General features: G+C 39.7%; 2 protein-coding genes across 2 annotated transcripts; both read left to right on the top strand.

Moving 5' to 3' along the window:
* Positions 1-6,674: 6,674 nt before the first annotated feature.
* LOC131428500 (heat shock protein 60A) lies at positions 6,675-10,534 on the top strand. The gene is made up of 4 exons (XM_058592489.1): positions 6,675-6,815; positions 7,729-7,894; positions 7,954-8,811; positions 8,877-10,534. Exons 2-4 carry the CDS (start codon positions 7,730-7,732, stop codon positions 9,576-9,578), a joined length of 1,725 nt encoding a protein of 574 aa, XP_058448472.1. The 5' UTR covers positions 6,675-6,815; position 7,729; the 3' UTR covers positions 9,579-10,534.
* On the top strand, positions 6,676-7,685 carry LOC131428501 (uncharacterized). The gene is made up of 2 exons (XM_058592490.1): positions 6,676-6,815; positions 7,206-7,685. The coding sequence occupies exon 2, from the start codon at positions 7,222-7,224 to the stop codon at positions 7,618-7,620; it is 399 nt and encodes a 132-aa protein (XP_058448473.1). The 5' UTR covers positions 6,676-6,815; positions 7,206-7,221; the 3' UTR covers positions 7,621-7,685.
* Positions 10,535-12,974: the final 2,440 nt, after the last annotated feature.

The raw sequence follows: 12,974 nt of genomic DNA, 5'->3' as shown, positions 1-12,974 counted from the left end.
TCGTAACATTATTTTGACTTCATTGTCACCATCATAATACGACTTGTTTCGTCATGTACGACATGCGACCATTATGCAACATCTGTTTTATTTTATTTTTTATGAACAAGTTACAGGTGCTACTGTGACGTGTGAACGTTCCGGTAAAGAAAGCATTGAACTAATTTTGACGGAAGCTGACGTTCCGGTGACGGTGACGAAAGAAGGTGGACCATCTGAATCGTACATCACGCAGAGAAATTGAGCTTGTTTAAATTAACAAAACAGTTTAAAATAACAAAACAGATTTTTAAATCTGATTTCTGTGTTTTTCAAGCTAGAATATGATTGTTTTGAACCAATTTCTACCTTTTACATCAACAATTATATCAATTTGATTTGTAGCAAAATTCTCATCCTGGCTAACGAAAAAATGGTTTGTTTAGGCAGATTTTATTGTTGAAATAAATTAGCCATTGATTTGTTGTCAACAAAATTGAGTTGATGCTATTGGCAACGTATTTGTTGATTCAATCATGTTTTGGTTCATTTAATCTATGATCTTATTTGTGTAATGATACAACTAAATTTATTATTTGAATTAACCGTATCAGTTTTGTTTCTTATAAACCAGAGAATTTTTCTCTTCCGTAGATAATCAAAAAACTTTGCACGTGTTTAAGAAGGAAAATTTATGTGCTTCTTTCGTTTCCTTGGGAACTTTTAACGGTTCATGTGTATGTATGGATAATTCAAAATATTATTAAACTTGGATTACATTACATAATACGTTTTTTATAGAAAATGTCTGATGCTGCAATTCTACAGTGACCAGACTGGAGTACCGAATCATTTGCTACAATAAAAATTAATACACCAGGAGCTTGTTTGAGGCATGTGCAACTGCTATTGAAAGCAATTAACCATTTGAAAATAGATAAATAACGGGAATGAAATTAGTTCAAAAAATGACCTTGAAAATTAGTTTGAAAGAAATCTCTTTTTAATAATAATGACAAACAAAAATGTATGATTTGAGCAAACAAAATCGTATGTTGAAATACTAATTATTTCAGGTTAAAATCTTATCACTCATTTCAACTGCCAAGTTAATAAATTCAAAGCACTAATAATATTACCTTTATCTAAAGTTAGTTCATTTTAAACTTATTTTGAAAGGTAAATTTACCATGAAATTGTTTGTCAAGAAATTGACAGGAACACGCAAGTAAAATATTTGTTATTTTTAACAAAATATTTATTGAAACAAACTAATCCACTGAGCAAAGTCGAATATCTTGTTTTGTAGCTTCAAGTAACAATATTTGCAATTTCTAATCAGATTTTCTTTTGTCACTATTTCAATAAAATAAATCGTTGCGTGGAACCAAAATATAGTTATAGTGGTTTTCAGCTGGGCATAGAATGCGACAGAATCGTCGCAGAATAGCGAAATAATGAGCGTCAGAACCACAGATGCAGATTGGTATGAAAATTCACAATTTCGTTTTTAGCAGACTTTGCAATTAAGCAGACTTTTTTGCAGATTGTCGAAGTTTTTATAAACAATCGTTCAATTTAATTACTTTCGCTAATACTGTAGGGTTTTAGTTTGGTTTTTCTCGTCATACTTTTAAATATTGAGTTCGAATAGGAGCATATTCTAGAGTACGCAGACGCCCAAAATTTAGCCTGGCATCTCTGCCAGAATATTGGACAGTGGTTTTAACCCCTTCACTGTTTGTTGTTTTGAAATAAACTAGCATTAGAGCCAAAACGGAAAATTAATCGGCTGGTGGATTGAGGTTAAATGCAGTTTCAACTGCTAAAGTTCCTTAGCGACAAGTGTTATTTCATTGTTCATTGAAAGCATCAACAAATCAAATCGATTAATACGAAATATGAATGAAACGGAAACATACAAAGCACAAAATAACCATTATATCAAATAAATAGCACACGCTTTTGAAATCCATGCAAGTTGTAGCCGATGGCAGATCACATACGCATTATTAAAATGAATTCATTATGATTGAAGATTACTTAATAATTATTCTACTAATAGAAATTTGTCATTATAACGGTCAATTTGAAAAATATTTTTTCTGGCTTGTGGTCTCGAAGGGGCTGAATCGATGCGAATGACAGTTTCGCTATCTTTGCGGCATTTTGTCGTTATCTTATCGCATCGCAATCTTTTCTAGCAGCCAATGAAAATTGCATTTCTTATTACAATATTTTTCTCTGTCTGATTATGTTCACAATAGGGATGCATCATTAAATTTTTAAGCAGATTTCAAAAAGTTTATGCAACAAAATTGTTTCAGTAGCGAGCTAAATTGAAATTTGACTTTCAATTTCTCTAAAGATGTAAATTTCAAAAATATTATTTTAACATTTGATAAAAAGTAAAATCCTCAAATATCTGTATCAATCAGAATTCTGTAAATTCAGAGAGGTCCCAAGCAACCAGAAGTTCCACAATTACTTAAAAAGTCCACTTTCTTGCTGCTTAAAAGTACACGCGGAACTTTTGAGAATTTGAAAGTACAGATCAAGTTCCGCGTGAACTTTCTAGCTGCTTAAGAAAACACGTGGCAATTTTTGACAGTTCGAAGTACAGAACAAGTTCCGCGTGAACTTTCTCGCTGCTTAAGAGTGCACGTGGTACTTTTAGCAACTTGAAAGTACAGAACAAGTTCCGCGTGAACTTTTTCGCTGCATAAAAGCTGAACAATGTATTCTAGAAGCAGCTTAGAAGTTCGTTCCGTTGCGTCGCGAGAACTTTCAAGTGTGGATAATTACTTAAAAATGGGCTGCTTAGAATGCTATTGATTAACTTTGAGAGCTGCTTAAGTCAAATCAGTCCCTTTTATCCGAACTTTTGGTTAGTTGGGGTATGTGTGTACTGCGGGAAACGGACTGTGTAAATAATTTTGTCGTGAATACGACTTACTTTACTATGGGGCGCCTTTTCAAAATTAGCCGCATGGAAGAATGGGCAGAACTTAATCGTGAATATCTCGACTTGTATTAACTGCAGCAACACAATTTTTTCACTATTTCATCAAAAATATGATCAGGAATTTAGGATAATGTTTTGAACAGTGTGAGATAATCACAAACAACTCAAAAATTAAGTTTTATGAAAATTTCAAAACAACGCGGAAAACTCTTTACTTTTGATTGGGTTTTTCGCGCAAGGACGACGATTTTGAGGTAGTCAGGCACATATCTTCAACTGAACGTTATAAAAGAGGAACCGTGGTCGAAAATCGATCATTTCTTCTTGTGCGTTGGATGAAAGCAGACGTCGGGCGAGAAGATGCATTCAAACAGCGGCATTTGCGTGGTTAAAAACCTCAAACGCTCAGGTCGTAGTTCTCATTTGCCTTCCGGTCGTCAAGGCGAGAAGACGCATTAAACCAGTTTCGCATCATCTGGCACAGCAAGCGGATGTGTCGGTTTGTACGCAAAGCTAGTTTCAATTCAAGCATGGTGGTTTGCATTGGAGAGAAAGAAAACAAAAAACGAAAAGTGGACAACATTATATAAATTCAGCCGTTCTGATGGCTCTAAATGTTATCTAAAGAACTATTAAGATTACTTCTTTGCAAATCCAAGGTAGAAATCATCAGTTTAGTGAAAATGCAAAATAATTCGATTTGCTTCGCTGTGCGAAAGTCGTTCGAGCCTTCTAAAAGGCAGAAATGAATCCTGTATAGCATCTTGATAGTTTCTTTCAATGAAATATGCAAATCCGAAATGAGATATTCGACGTCAAAAATCGATGAAAATTTTAGTTATGAAAAGGGGGAAATTTTCGTAATTCACACAATCGATAAACTATCAATTCGAATTCGAAAGTGTAAAGAAATCGTGTCAGTTTTATTCGTATTCACGACATCCAGTTATGTCCCTGACATTACACGACCGTACTTTTTTTAGCTGGAAATAATGAACACAAATTGCTTTATGAATGTTAATAAATTTCTTATCAGAAGTTTCAATATATTTACATTCTGAAAAAGCAGTTCACCTAAGCCGACGACACGACCAGACACTCCGAAGAAAAATCAGCAATAAAACTGTTCGCTAACGATTCACCGTCAGTTACCACAAATCTAGCGACTCCTTGTAAATGATAAAAATAATCTTCTCGAGCAACACTGTTTAAGTTGCTATGGACAAGTTACCAAGGAACCCCAAAACAAATAAACATGTTTTGAAAGCAGTGGGATAGTTCTATTATTGTTAAACTTTGTCCAAATTAAGCAGAAATGCATTTAAATGAACTCGATTTTCGGAATTTAATCGAAACTATGGATGAAACCAACGAACGAGGACAATGATCTGCTTCCAGCGATTCATCCGTACACTTCAACTGCTAGCTTTTCTGGGCAATAGGATTCGGTGTAATATGCCGGTGTCAAAATTGTTGGTTGATTGCGCAGCAGTGGAAACAGTATTTCACCTTGTTGGCCACTATTCGAGGATTACTAGTGGAATTCCACAAAGAAATCATTTTACCGTACGTTATGCAGAAACCGCAGAGCACTAGCCTCGCTCAGCTCGTTGTCGGTCATTTCCATGTCTTCTTTCTCACACAACGGTTTCAAGTCAAGGCCTGAATTTTGAACTTGGCTTTATAAAAGACATAACTCATACTCCTCAATTTTTACATTCCGCTCGAGTCAGGTAAATCCATTAAAATGTTCCGTAATATAATAACCGATCTGAAATTTATTTTATTTTGCAGTAACCAAGGTTATGGTGACTGTTATTCAAAATCAATAAATATATCAACTTGTGCTGCCAGTTTAAAAAAATTCACTAGCGTTTTCGATTTGACATTTCCAGTTACTGAGGGGTAGTTAAATTTACGATACAGTTTTGATAGACGAGTGGCAGGTCGTGTCGTCACCTAAGCAGTAGTCAAGTAGTGTTTACAGTCCGCTGACGATCGAGTTGGTGCTGTTGATGAATTTGTGGAATGTAACCGTATCTTTCAAGGTTAGAAGAGTTAAAACTACAGAGTTTCCAACCCAAAAAATTAGGATCAGTACACTTAATTACCCACTACGCTTCAAGCTTGAACGACACCGTTCCCTTTTCGGACGTGTAGGAACATGAAAATTGAGTGAGTCTCGTGGAAGCGGAAACCGTGAACGTTTGAGTAAAAACGAAACAAATACCATTCAGCAACAAGAATTCACCTGATTTGGCTCCCTGCGATTTTTACCTATTCCTTCAACTCAAGAAACCGCTCCGTGAAACGCGTTTCAGCTCCCGAGATGAGATTAAGGAAAAATCGAAGATGGCTCTGATGGCCAGACCGAAAACTGAATATAAAACCATTTAAATCCACCTAGTGGTGTAATGATGCCTTTCTCATATTAGATTTCCAAAAATATCACTAGAAGATTCTATCAACATTTTTTTTTTAATCTTGAATAATATAAGAAACTTTCTTTGGGTATGAACTAACAAAACCTTTTCAATTTGTAAAGAGTTATGTGAAGTGAATAAGAATTTTTATTTATTTTGCATCGTCGCACTAAATGATTAAACACATTTTACCCTATAGATCTGGAACCGAAAGTCAGATCAGAATAAAACTAAATAGCAACCTATGAGACAGCATCGTTATCATGATTTTGTAATAACACTAACATGTAGGTACAAATTGAAAAAAAAGATTTTAAAAGTTTACATATTTTTCACCTGAAAATGTAGTATTGTTTAATTTGATTCTATGACCAAAAGATTCAAACAAAGACTTCGAAAGTCTATATCAATCCACAGATACCATTTACAGGTACCATACCCTACTTTACGAAGAATTACTTGATAAAGAAAAGAACAAATTGAATAAAAAGCAAAATTTGAAATAGATATTTCTTTCGTAACGCATCGAGTTTTCTCCAATGCCGTTTTCGCCTAATGCTAAACCTAGCTCAGTTTCTATCCTAACTGCTGTAAAACCGTTCGTTTGAAGCTAGTTTCGAACCTAGTTTAACCGTTGTTCAACTGAAAATCGAGTCAGTTTCGATGCCGGTTTTTATATCAGGTTCGCTCAAACCTCCGTTACTAAGTGCGAATCCAACACAGTTCCGTGAAAAGTGTTTGTTTGATGAAACTACCCTGGGTCAGTTTCAGGTTTCTCGAGCGAAAACTACATAACATTCATGACATTTTTTTGCTGGAACTAGATCTGTCGCGCGACTCGATGCAATCTGTCAAATTTCGCATAGCTTCGCGTTGTGTGTTGCTTTTTGTTTGGCTTCATCCTAATTCACTCTCTGTTCGCTTAAGACAATTTTCGAAGATACTTCTGTTGCTTTTCTACTTTCTTCTCGTTTCAGTAGAACAACAAAATGAATCCGCTTAACTATCCATCTGTCAAATTCCAAAATAATCCTATTTTAACTACTGGATCGGAAACAAACGAAACGTAAAAATTTAACCAAAAGTTAAAAACATTTGCGAAAGGATCACAGCCTAAAACTAGGCGTAAAAACGTTCTCACAGCGGTGTCGTGAAATTGGCGTAACAGGCCAACACCGCAGACACAGCACCGCTTCGTTTTCCAGAAAGTTCACCGGCGAATGTCAACAAAGCAAACTACTCGTCGACGACACGACGGTTGCTTTGCTTCTTCATTCATCATTCTCGTGGCGAAGAGTTTGCAGCTTCAAGCAGGAGTCTCCTTCAAGAAGTGAAAAAACGTGTCACGCTGCTTTTGTTCAATCATTTAAAGAAAAATAAGCGAACTGTTGTAAAGTAGTGAATAGTTGAATCAACCGGCATACAATATATTCTTGACGAAAAAGCAGGTGAGTGGTGCACTACAAAGTTGGATTGAGATTGGAAAACCGTATGTGACGAGCAAGAAAAATCTAGGTTATGTTCCAGAAATTTCACTTGTCCCTGGACTAGTTCGATAAGTTAATAGTTTAATCGAAATGCATTGAACCAATCGGTGATAAGAAATTGCAGAAAATAGAAAAAGTGCTATACAATCTTTTGCTGCTCTGGGCAAGGACTTATATTATTGCTCGTTATGAACATACTTTACTGACGGCATCCGCCTTGCGGTTGTTACGTAACGCATCGTGTAATCACCCGGGCATATGATGCAATTTCGGATATTATGTTTCGGAGCATTAAAGAGTGAAGACTAATCTAAAACTACCGTCTGTCTTTCTCGGTTTTGACTACGGTAGACGACTGCAGGGAAAAATGTCCGTCTCTGATAAGCAGAAAATGATTGAAATCCTACAAGAATCGGAACGGATCGGTGACCAAATACTGATGCGCAAACAAGAGTTGATTGCACTCGATAAGCGTCGCCAGGAAACCCGGGAGGCTAGTCGTGTCATAAGAACCAACTTTCCCAAAGATGATGCCAAAGTTTGGATCACAGTGGGATCCATGCTGATGAAGATGAAGCGGCCGAAAGCGCTGGAGCTTCTAGCGAAAGATGCAGAACAAATTGAAAAAGAGATTAATCGGATACGAGCCGAACAAAAAGTTCTGGTCAGCAAACAACGTGATCTGGAACATGACACTCCCTTGAGGGGCTTCGATTTGAAACCTCTGAGTAGTGAAGAGATCTCCGCCCTAAGAGCTAATACTTAGCTGCCAAACAATTCAATCCAACTTTTAAGAATTAAAGCTAATTTAAGAGATTTATTTGCATTGAATTTTGCTTGATTTTTCATCCGAATTTGCCTAAAATATTCGCAGAATGTTCCGCCTACCGACAGTGCTACGTTGTGCCGCCGCTCGCCAGGTCGCAGCCGGTTATCGAGGTTATGCCAAAGATGTTCGCTTTGGGCCGGAAGTACGGGCTTTGATGCTTCAGGGTGTTGATGTACTGGCCGATGCAGTTGCTGTGACGCTGGGTCCAAAGGTAATTCGATTCTAGTCGCTGTTTTTTTGTCATCGGCATTAAAGCTTCGCTTTCCCTAGGGTCGCAATGTAATTCTAGAGCAAAGTTGGGGTTCTCCGAAAATCACCAAGGACGGTGTCACCGTTGCCAAGGGTATCGAATTGAAGTGTAAATTCCAGAACATTGGTGCTCGCTTAGTTCAAGATGTGGCCAACAACACCAACGAGGAAGCTGGCGACGGTACGACCACGGCTACGGTTTTGGCCAGAGCCATTGCCAAGGAGGGTTTCGAAAAGATCTCGAAAGGTGCCAATCCAGTGGAGATCCGTCGCGGTGTGATGGTGGCCGTCGATGCCGTTAAGGATCAGCTGAAGGCGATGTCCCGCACGGTGACGACGCCGGAAGAGATAGCACAGGTAGCCACCATTTCGGCTAACGGTGATCGAGCCATTGGAGATTTGATTAGTGAAGCGATGAAGCGTGTCGGAAAGGATGGCGTCATTACCGTGAAGGACGGCAAGACGCTAAACGATGAGCTGGAAATCATCGAGGGAATGAAGTTTGACCGCGGTTACATTTCGCCATATTTTATCAATTCGAGCAAGGGAGCTAAAGTCGAATTCCAGGATGCGCTTGTTTTGTTTTCGGAGAAAAAAATCTCTACCGTTCAGTCGATTATTCCGGCCCTGGAATTGGCTAACGGACAGCGCAAACCGTTGGTAATTATTGCCGAGGATATCGATGGGGAAGCGCTCAGTACGTTGGTTGTGAACCGACTGAAAATTGGACTGCAGGTTGCAGCCGTAAAAGCACCCGGTTTCGGAGACAACCGCAAGAGCACTCTGTCCGATATGGCCATCAGCACAGGTGGAATCGTTTTCGGTGATGACGCCAATCTGGTCAAGTTGGAAGACGTACAACTTTCGGATCTGGGACAGGTACTGGCACGAATCAGGCTTGGGTTTTAGTAAACATTTAGCACTAATCGCAACTTTCGTTTTAGGTCGGCGAAATTACCATCACCAAAGATGATTGTTTGTTGCTGAAAGGCAAAGGCAGTGCCGATCACGTTGCAGCTCGCGTCGAACAAATCCGCGATCAAATCTCCGAGACAACGTCCGAGTACGAGAAGGAAAAGCTGCAGGAACGTTTGGCACGGCTGTCTTCCGGTGTTGCGTTGCTGAAAGTTGGCGGATCAAGCGAAGTCGAAGTCAACGAGAAAAAGGATCGGGTAAACGATGCTCTGTGCGCTACCCGGGCTGCCGTCGAGGAAGGTATCGTTCCCGGAGGTGGTACTGCTCTGTTGCGTTGCATCGCTAGTCTCGAAGGTTTGACGGCTGCCAACGATGACCAGAAGGCCGGAATCGATATTGTGCGACGGGCTTTACGTCAACCGTGCACACAGATTGCCAAGAACGCTGGAATGGATGGAGCGGTGGTCGTTGCCAAGGTGTTGGATCTGCAGGGTGACTTCGGGTACGATGCACTGAACAGCGAGTATGTCAACATGATCGAACGGGGCATCATCGATCCGACGAAAGTCGTACGAACAGCTCTTACTGATGCCTCCGGAGTGGCCTCGCTACTTTCCACTGCCGAATGTGTTGTGACGGAAGAACCCAAAGCGGAAGGTGCCGGTGCCATGCCTGGTATGGGTGGTATGGGTGGAATGGGTGGTATGGGCGGTATGGGCGGAATGATGTAATGCGGCCTGGCACTAAACTCCGATCGATTGTAACTTTAAAGACTATTTATGTGTTTAAGTCATTTGAACCAGTGAAGCTACCGGAAAGGATTTCCACGGAAAGCAAAACCTAGCAAGTTGAAAACTTTTCCCCGCTATCCTTTCGGGTACCTTCGCCGACCAACGGAACCGCATTTAACAGAGTAGTAACTTGTTTGAATATCTCTCGAGCATTTTACACGAAACGATGCAGAACGTAAATCACGTTACACTAGTTAATAAGAATAAGCCAATCTTCCTCCCGATAAAGCGGCCTTTCTATCAGTAACCAGGAGCGCGATTGTGATTAAACTGTGAATTCATACGGTTAAACGTCTGATAGAGAGTGATTGTTTTAAATTAAAACAGCATGCCAACAGAACATTTTGCGCAGGAAACTTGCGGAGCGAGTATCATTGAAGAAAGGAAGAATAAATTCACACGGAACGAATATTATAGGTGTTAAATCTAATGAAAAAAAATGAGCAAAATAGTAAGTTTAAGTTTCAATTGCGTTCCCTCTTTATTTTTGTTGAGTAAGTTTGTTTAACTAGTGTATCAATTTCCGACAACTCTAATTAAATTCTAGTGTTTAGTAACATTCGAATTGAACCGAACAAGAGTGCGAACTTAGTCAGAGAGTAGTTGTAAAGATTTCTTTTTTTTCCTTCTGTGAACGTTTATCACCACAATGTTTGATTATAGTTATGGTTAGCGTAGGTTATCTGGTAGTCGGAAAGTAGACAGAATCGTACTCTAGGCCGAACAGACAGCTAGATAGATAGTTGCAATATCACAGTCCTAGGAGACAGTAAAAAAGACACAAATGTCAACAACCAAATCTTGCTTTGAGAGCGTATTGTACGAAGAGCCACACACAAACAACAGAGCATTTACTAAAGAGAATATAACTATACATGTTTTATACAAAAAAAAATCGTTTTGTTTTTATGTTTAGAGTTAATAATTATATTAATTTATTTCCTGCGTTACTCGTAGTCTCGATAAGAATTGGACAGTTTTTTGTGTCGTGGTGAAGTGAAGATAATTTGTGGTGTTTTTCGGTCAGTTTCGTTGCCGCTCTTTTGCTATCGTATCGCGAAGTGACGCCTATCGAAGATATCGTTTTATCAAGATACTCAGTTTCACGCTCTTTCTCACCCGACCGAAGCGCCATCTGAATTTCACTGTTGGCTGAGATTTGTTCACTATGGCTAATGCTTGTGATCGTTGTGCCAAAACTGTAAAATCGGAGGAAGATTTCGTTGAGTGTTCAGGTTTTTGCCATCATTTGGTACATATGAAATGCGCAAAACTCAACAAGCCGTTTCTGAAAGTTTTGGACGAAAATCCCAACCCCATTCCTTTCGTGACCGTCGTATCGATCGGATGGTAGTTTGCATTAGAGCAGCTGTGCGTTAATCCATTCTAATCCGTTTCAAGGTCATTTAATATCAGATCTTTTGTTCGTGAGCTTGTGCAGTAGATCAATACAGTATAAACAATAAATACCGTTAGACAGTGCCGGGTGCTATTGTGTTAAAACAATAAGAACAGTGAACCGACGTTTAGTGTGGTGCCGTGAACCGGTGCTGTGTGCATATTTATTCTCGGAGGTCGTTGTAACTAACGCTTGGCCTCAGCGGCCGAGTTGCTACGGATCATTAGCTAAGTATAATATTTTTTCCCTTCGTGTCCCTTTATCGTCTTATATTTTGACTCCCCCTATAATTTGCGCGGAACCTCAACCGCGCTATGGCAAGTCCATTAAATTCTCCCCTGCCCCCCGAAGATAAAATGGAAACAGATTTTAAATCTGCCCCAAATAGTAAGACTCACCGGGTTAAACAGTATCCCGAAGAGCCTTCACCCTCGGCCGGCCTTTATGTGGTTTATTTTCGGACCAAAGAGAAGAATAAACCGCTTAATATTTTGAAAATATCTAAAGACTTGGAGTCGAAATATACAACATTGAAATTTATTTCAAAAATTCGTCCCGATAAGCTCAGGGTCTCGTTGACCAGTCTGAAACATGCTAATGAGATCGCTCGAAACGATCACTTTACGCGGGACTACCGCGTTTATATACCAGCTCGCGAAGTCGAGATAGACGGAGTGATCACGGATCCAAGTCTGACATGCGAGGACATTCTCAAACATGGGGTCGGATGTTTTAAAGATCCCTTGCTTAAGAATGTCAAGATACTGGACTGCAAACGTTTGCATTCAGTATCGATCGCCGCGGATGGGACAAAGTCTTATCCCCACTCGGACTCGTATCGGGTGACCTTCTCCGGCTCGGCTTTGCCGAAATTCGTTCTCCTGGCCAGGGTTCGTCTACCTGTACGACTTTTCGTACCACGGGTAATGAATTGCACTAGTTGTCAACAACTAGGACACACAGCTTCCCATTGTGGAAATCGGCCCCGCTGCTCGAAGTGTGGAGAGAGTCATGCGGATGGCGTTTGCGACAGAGACATTGAAAAGTGTCTTTACTGTGGGGCGGCCCCGCATGACCTCACAGCATGTTCTGCGTATAAATTGCGTGGAGATCATTTGAAACGATCTCTCAAGCAACGATCAAACCGCTCGTTCGCAGAAATGCTGAAAATCGCCACACCACCTGAACAGAACCCCTACACCTGTTTGTCTGCGGACGATTGCGACTCTGACGATCCTCAAGAAGGTACATCTTCAACTGTCCCTCGTAGTTTTAGGAAGAGGAAAAATATATCATCTCCTAAACTCCCTAGAAAGGGTTCGAAGATATCTCTTGAAGGCCCTCCAAAAGTAACAGCAGAAGGAAGTGTTGGTAAAAAAAACGAAAAGAAGAAGCCAAAAGCTCCTAGTTCCGGAGACTTGAAATCGGAGAAAGAATATCCAACACTTCCGGGGACACCCAAAACCCCGAAAGTCCCCAAGGAACCAGAAAACACATCAAGTGCTGGACTTGTAAAATTCAGTGACATTGTGGACTTTATATTTTCCGTCTTCAACATTTCTGACCCCCTAAAAGGTATTTTGATGACTTTCCTGCCAAAAGTTAAAATGTTTTTGATGCAGCTGACTGCAAAATGGCCCCTCCTCTCAGCAATCGTTTCCTTCGATGGCTAATTTTTCGAACGAGGTCAAGGATTCGATCACTGTTTTACAGTGGAACTGTAGAAGTATCATCCCGAAAATAGATCCTTTTAAATACTTAGTAAATAATCTGAAATGTGACGCATTTGCATTGTGCGAAACTTGGTTAACTTCTGATGTATCACTAAACTTCCACGATTTTAACATTATTCGCCTGGATCGAGATAATCCCTACGGAGGAGTACTTTTGGGGATCAAAAAGTGCTATTCCTTCTTTCGAATTAACCTCCCCTCGAT

This window comes from Malaya genurostris, chromosome 2 (genome assembly GCF_030247185.1).
Source record: "Malaya genurostris strain Urasoe2022 chromosome 2, Malgen_1.1, whole genome shotgun sequence".
NCBI lineage: Eukaryota > Metazoa > Arthropoda > Insecta > Diptera > Culicidae > Malaya > Malaya genurostris.
The sequence above is the reverse complement of the archived record's forward strand: the minus strand, read 5'-3'. Positions and strand labels throughout refer to the sequence as shown.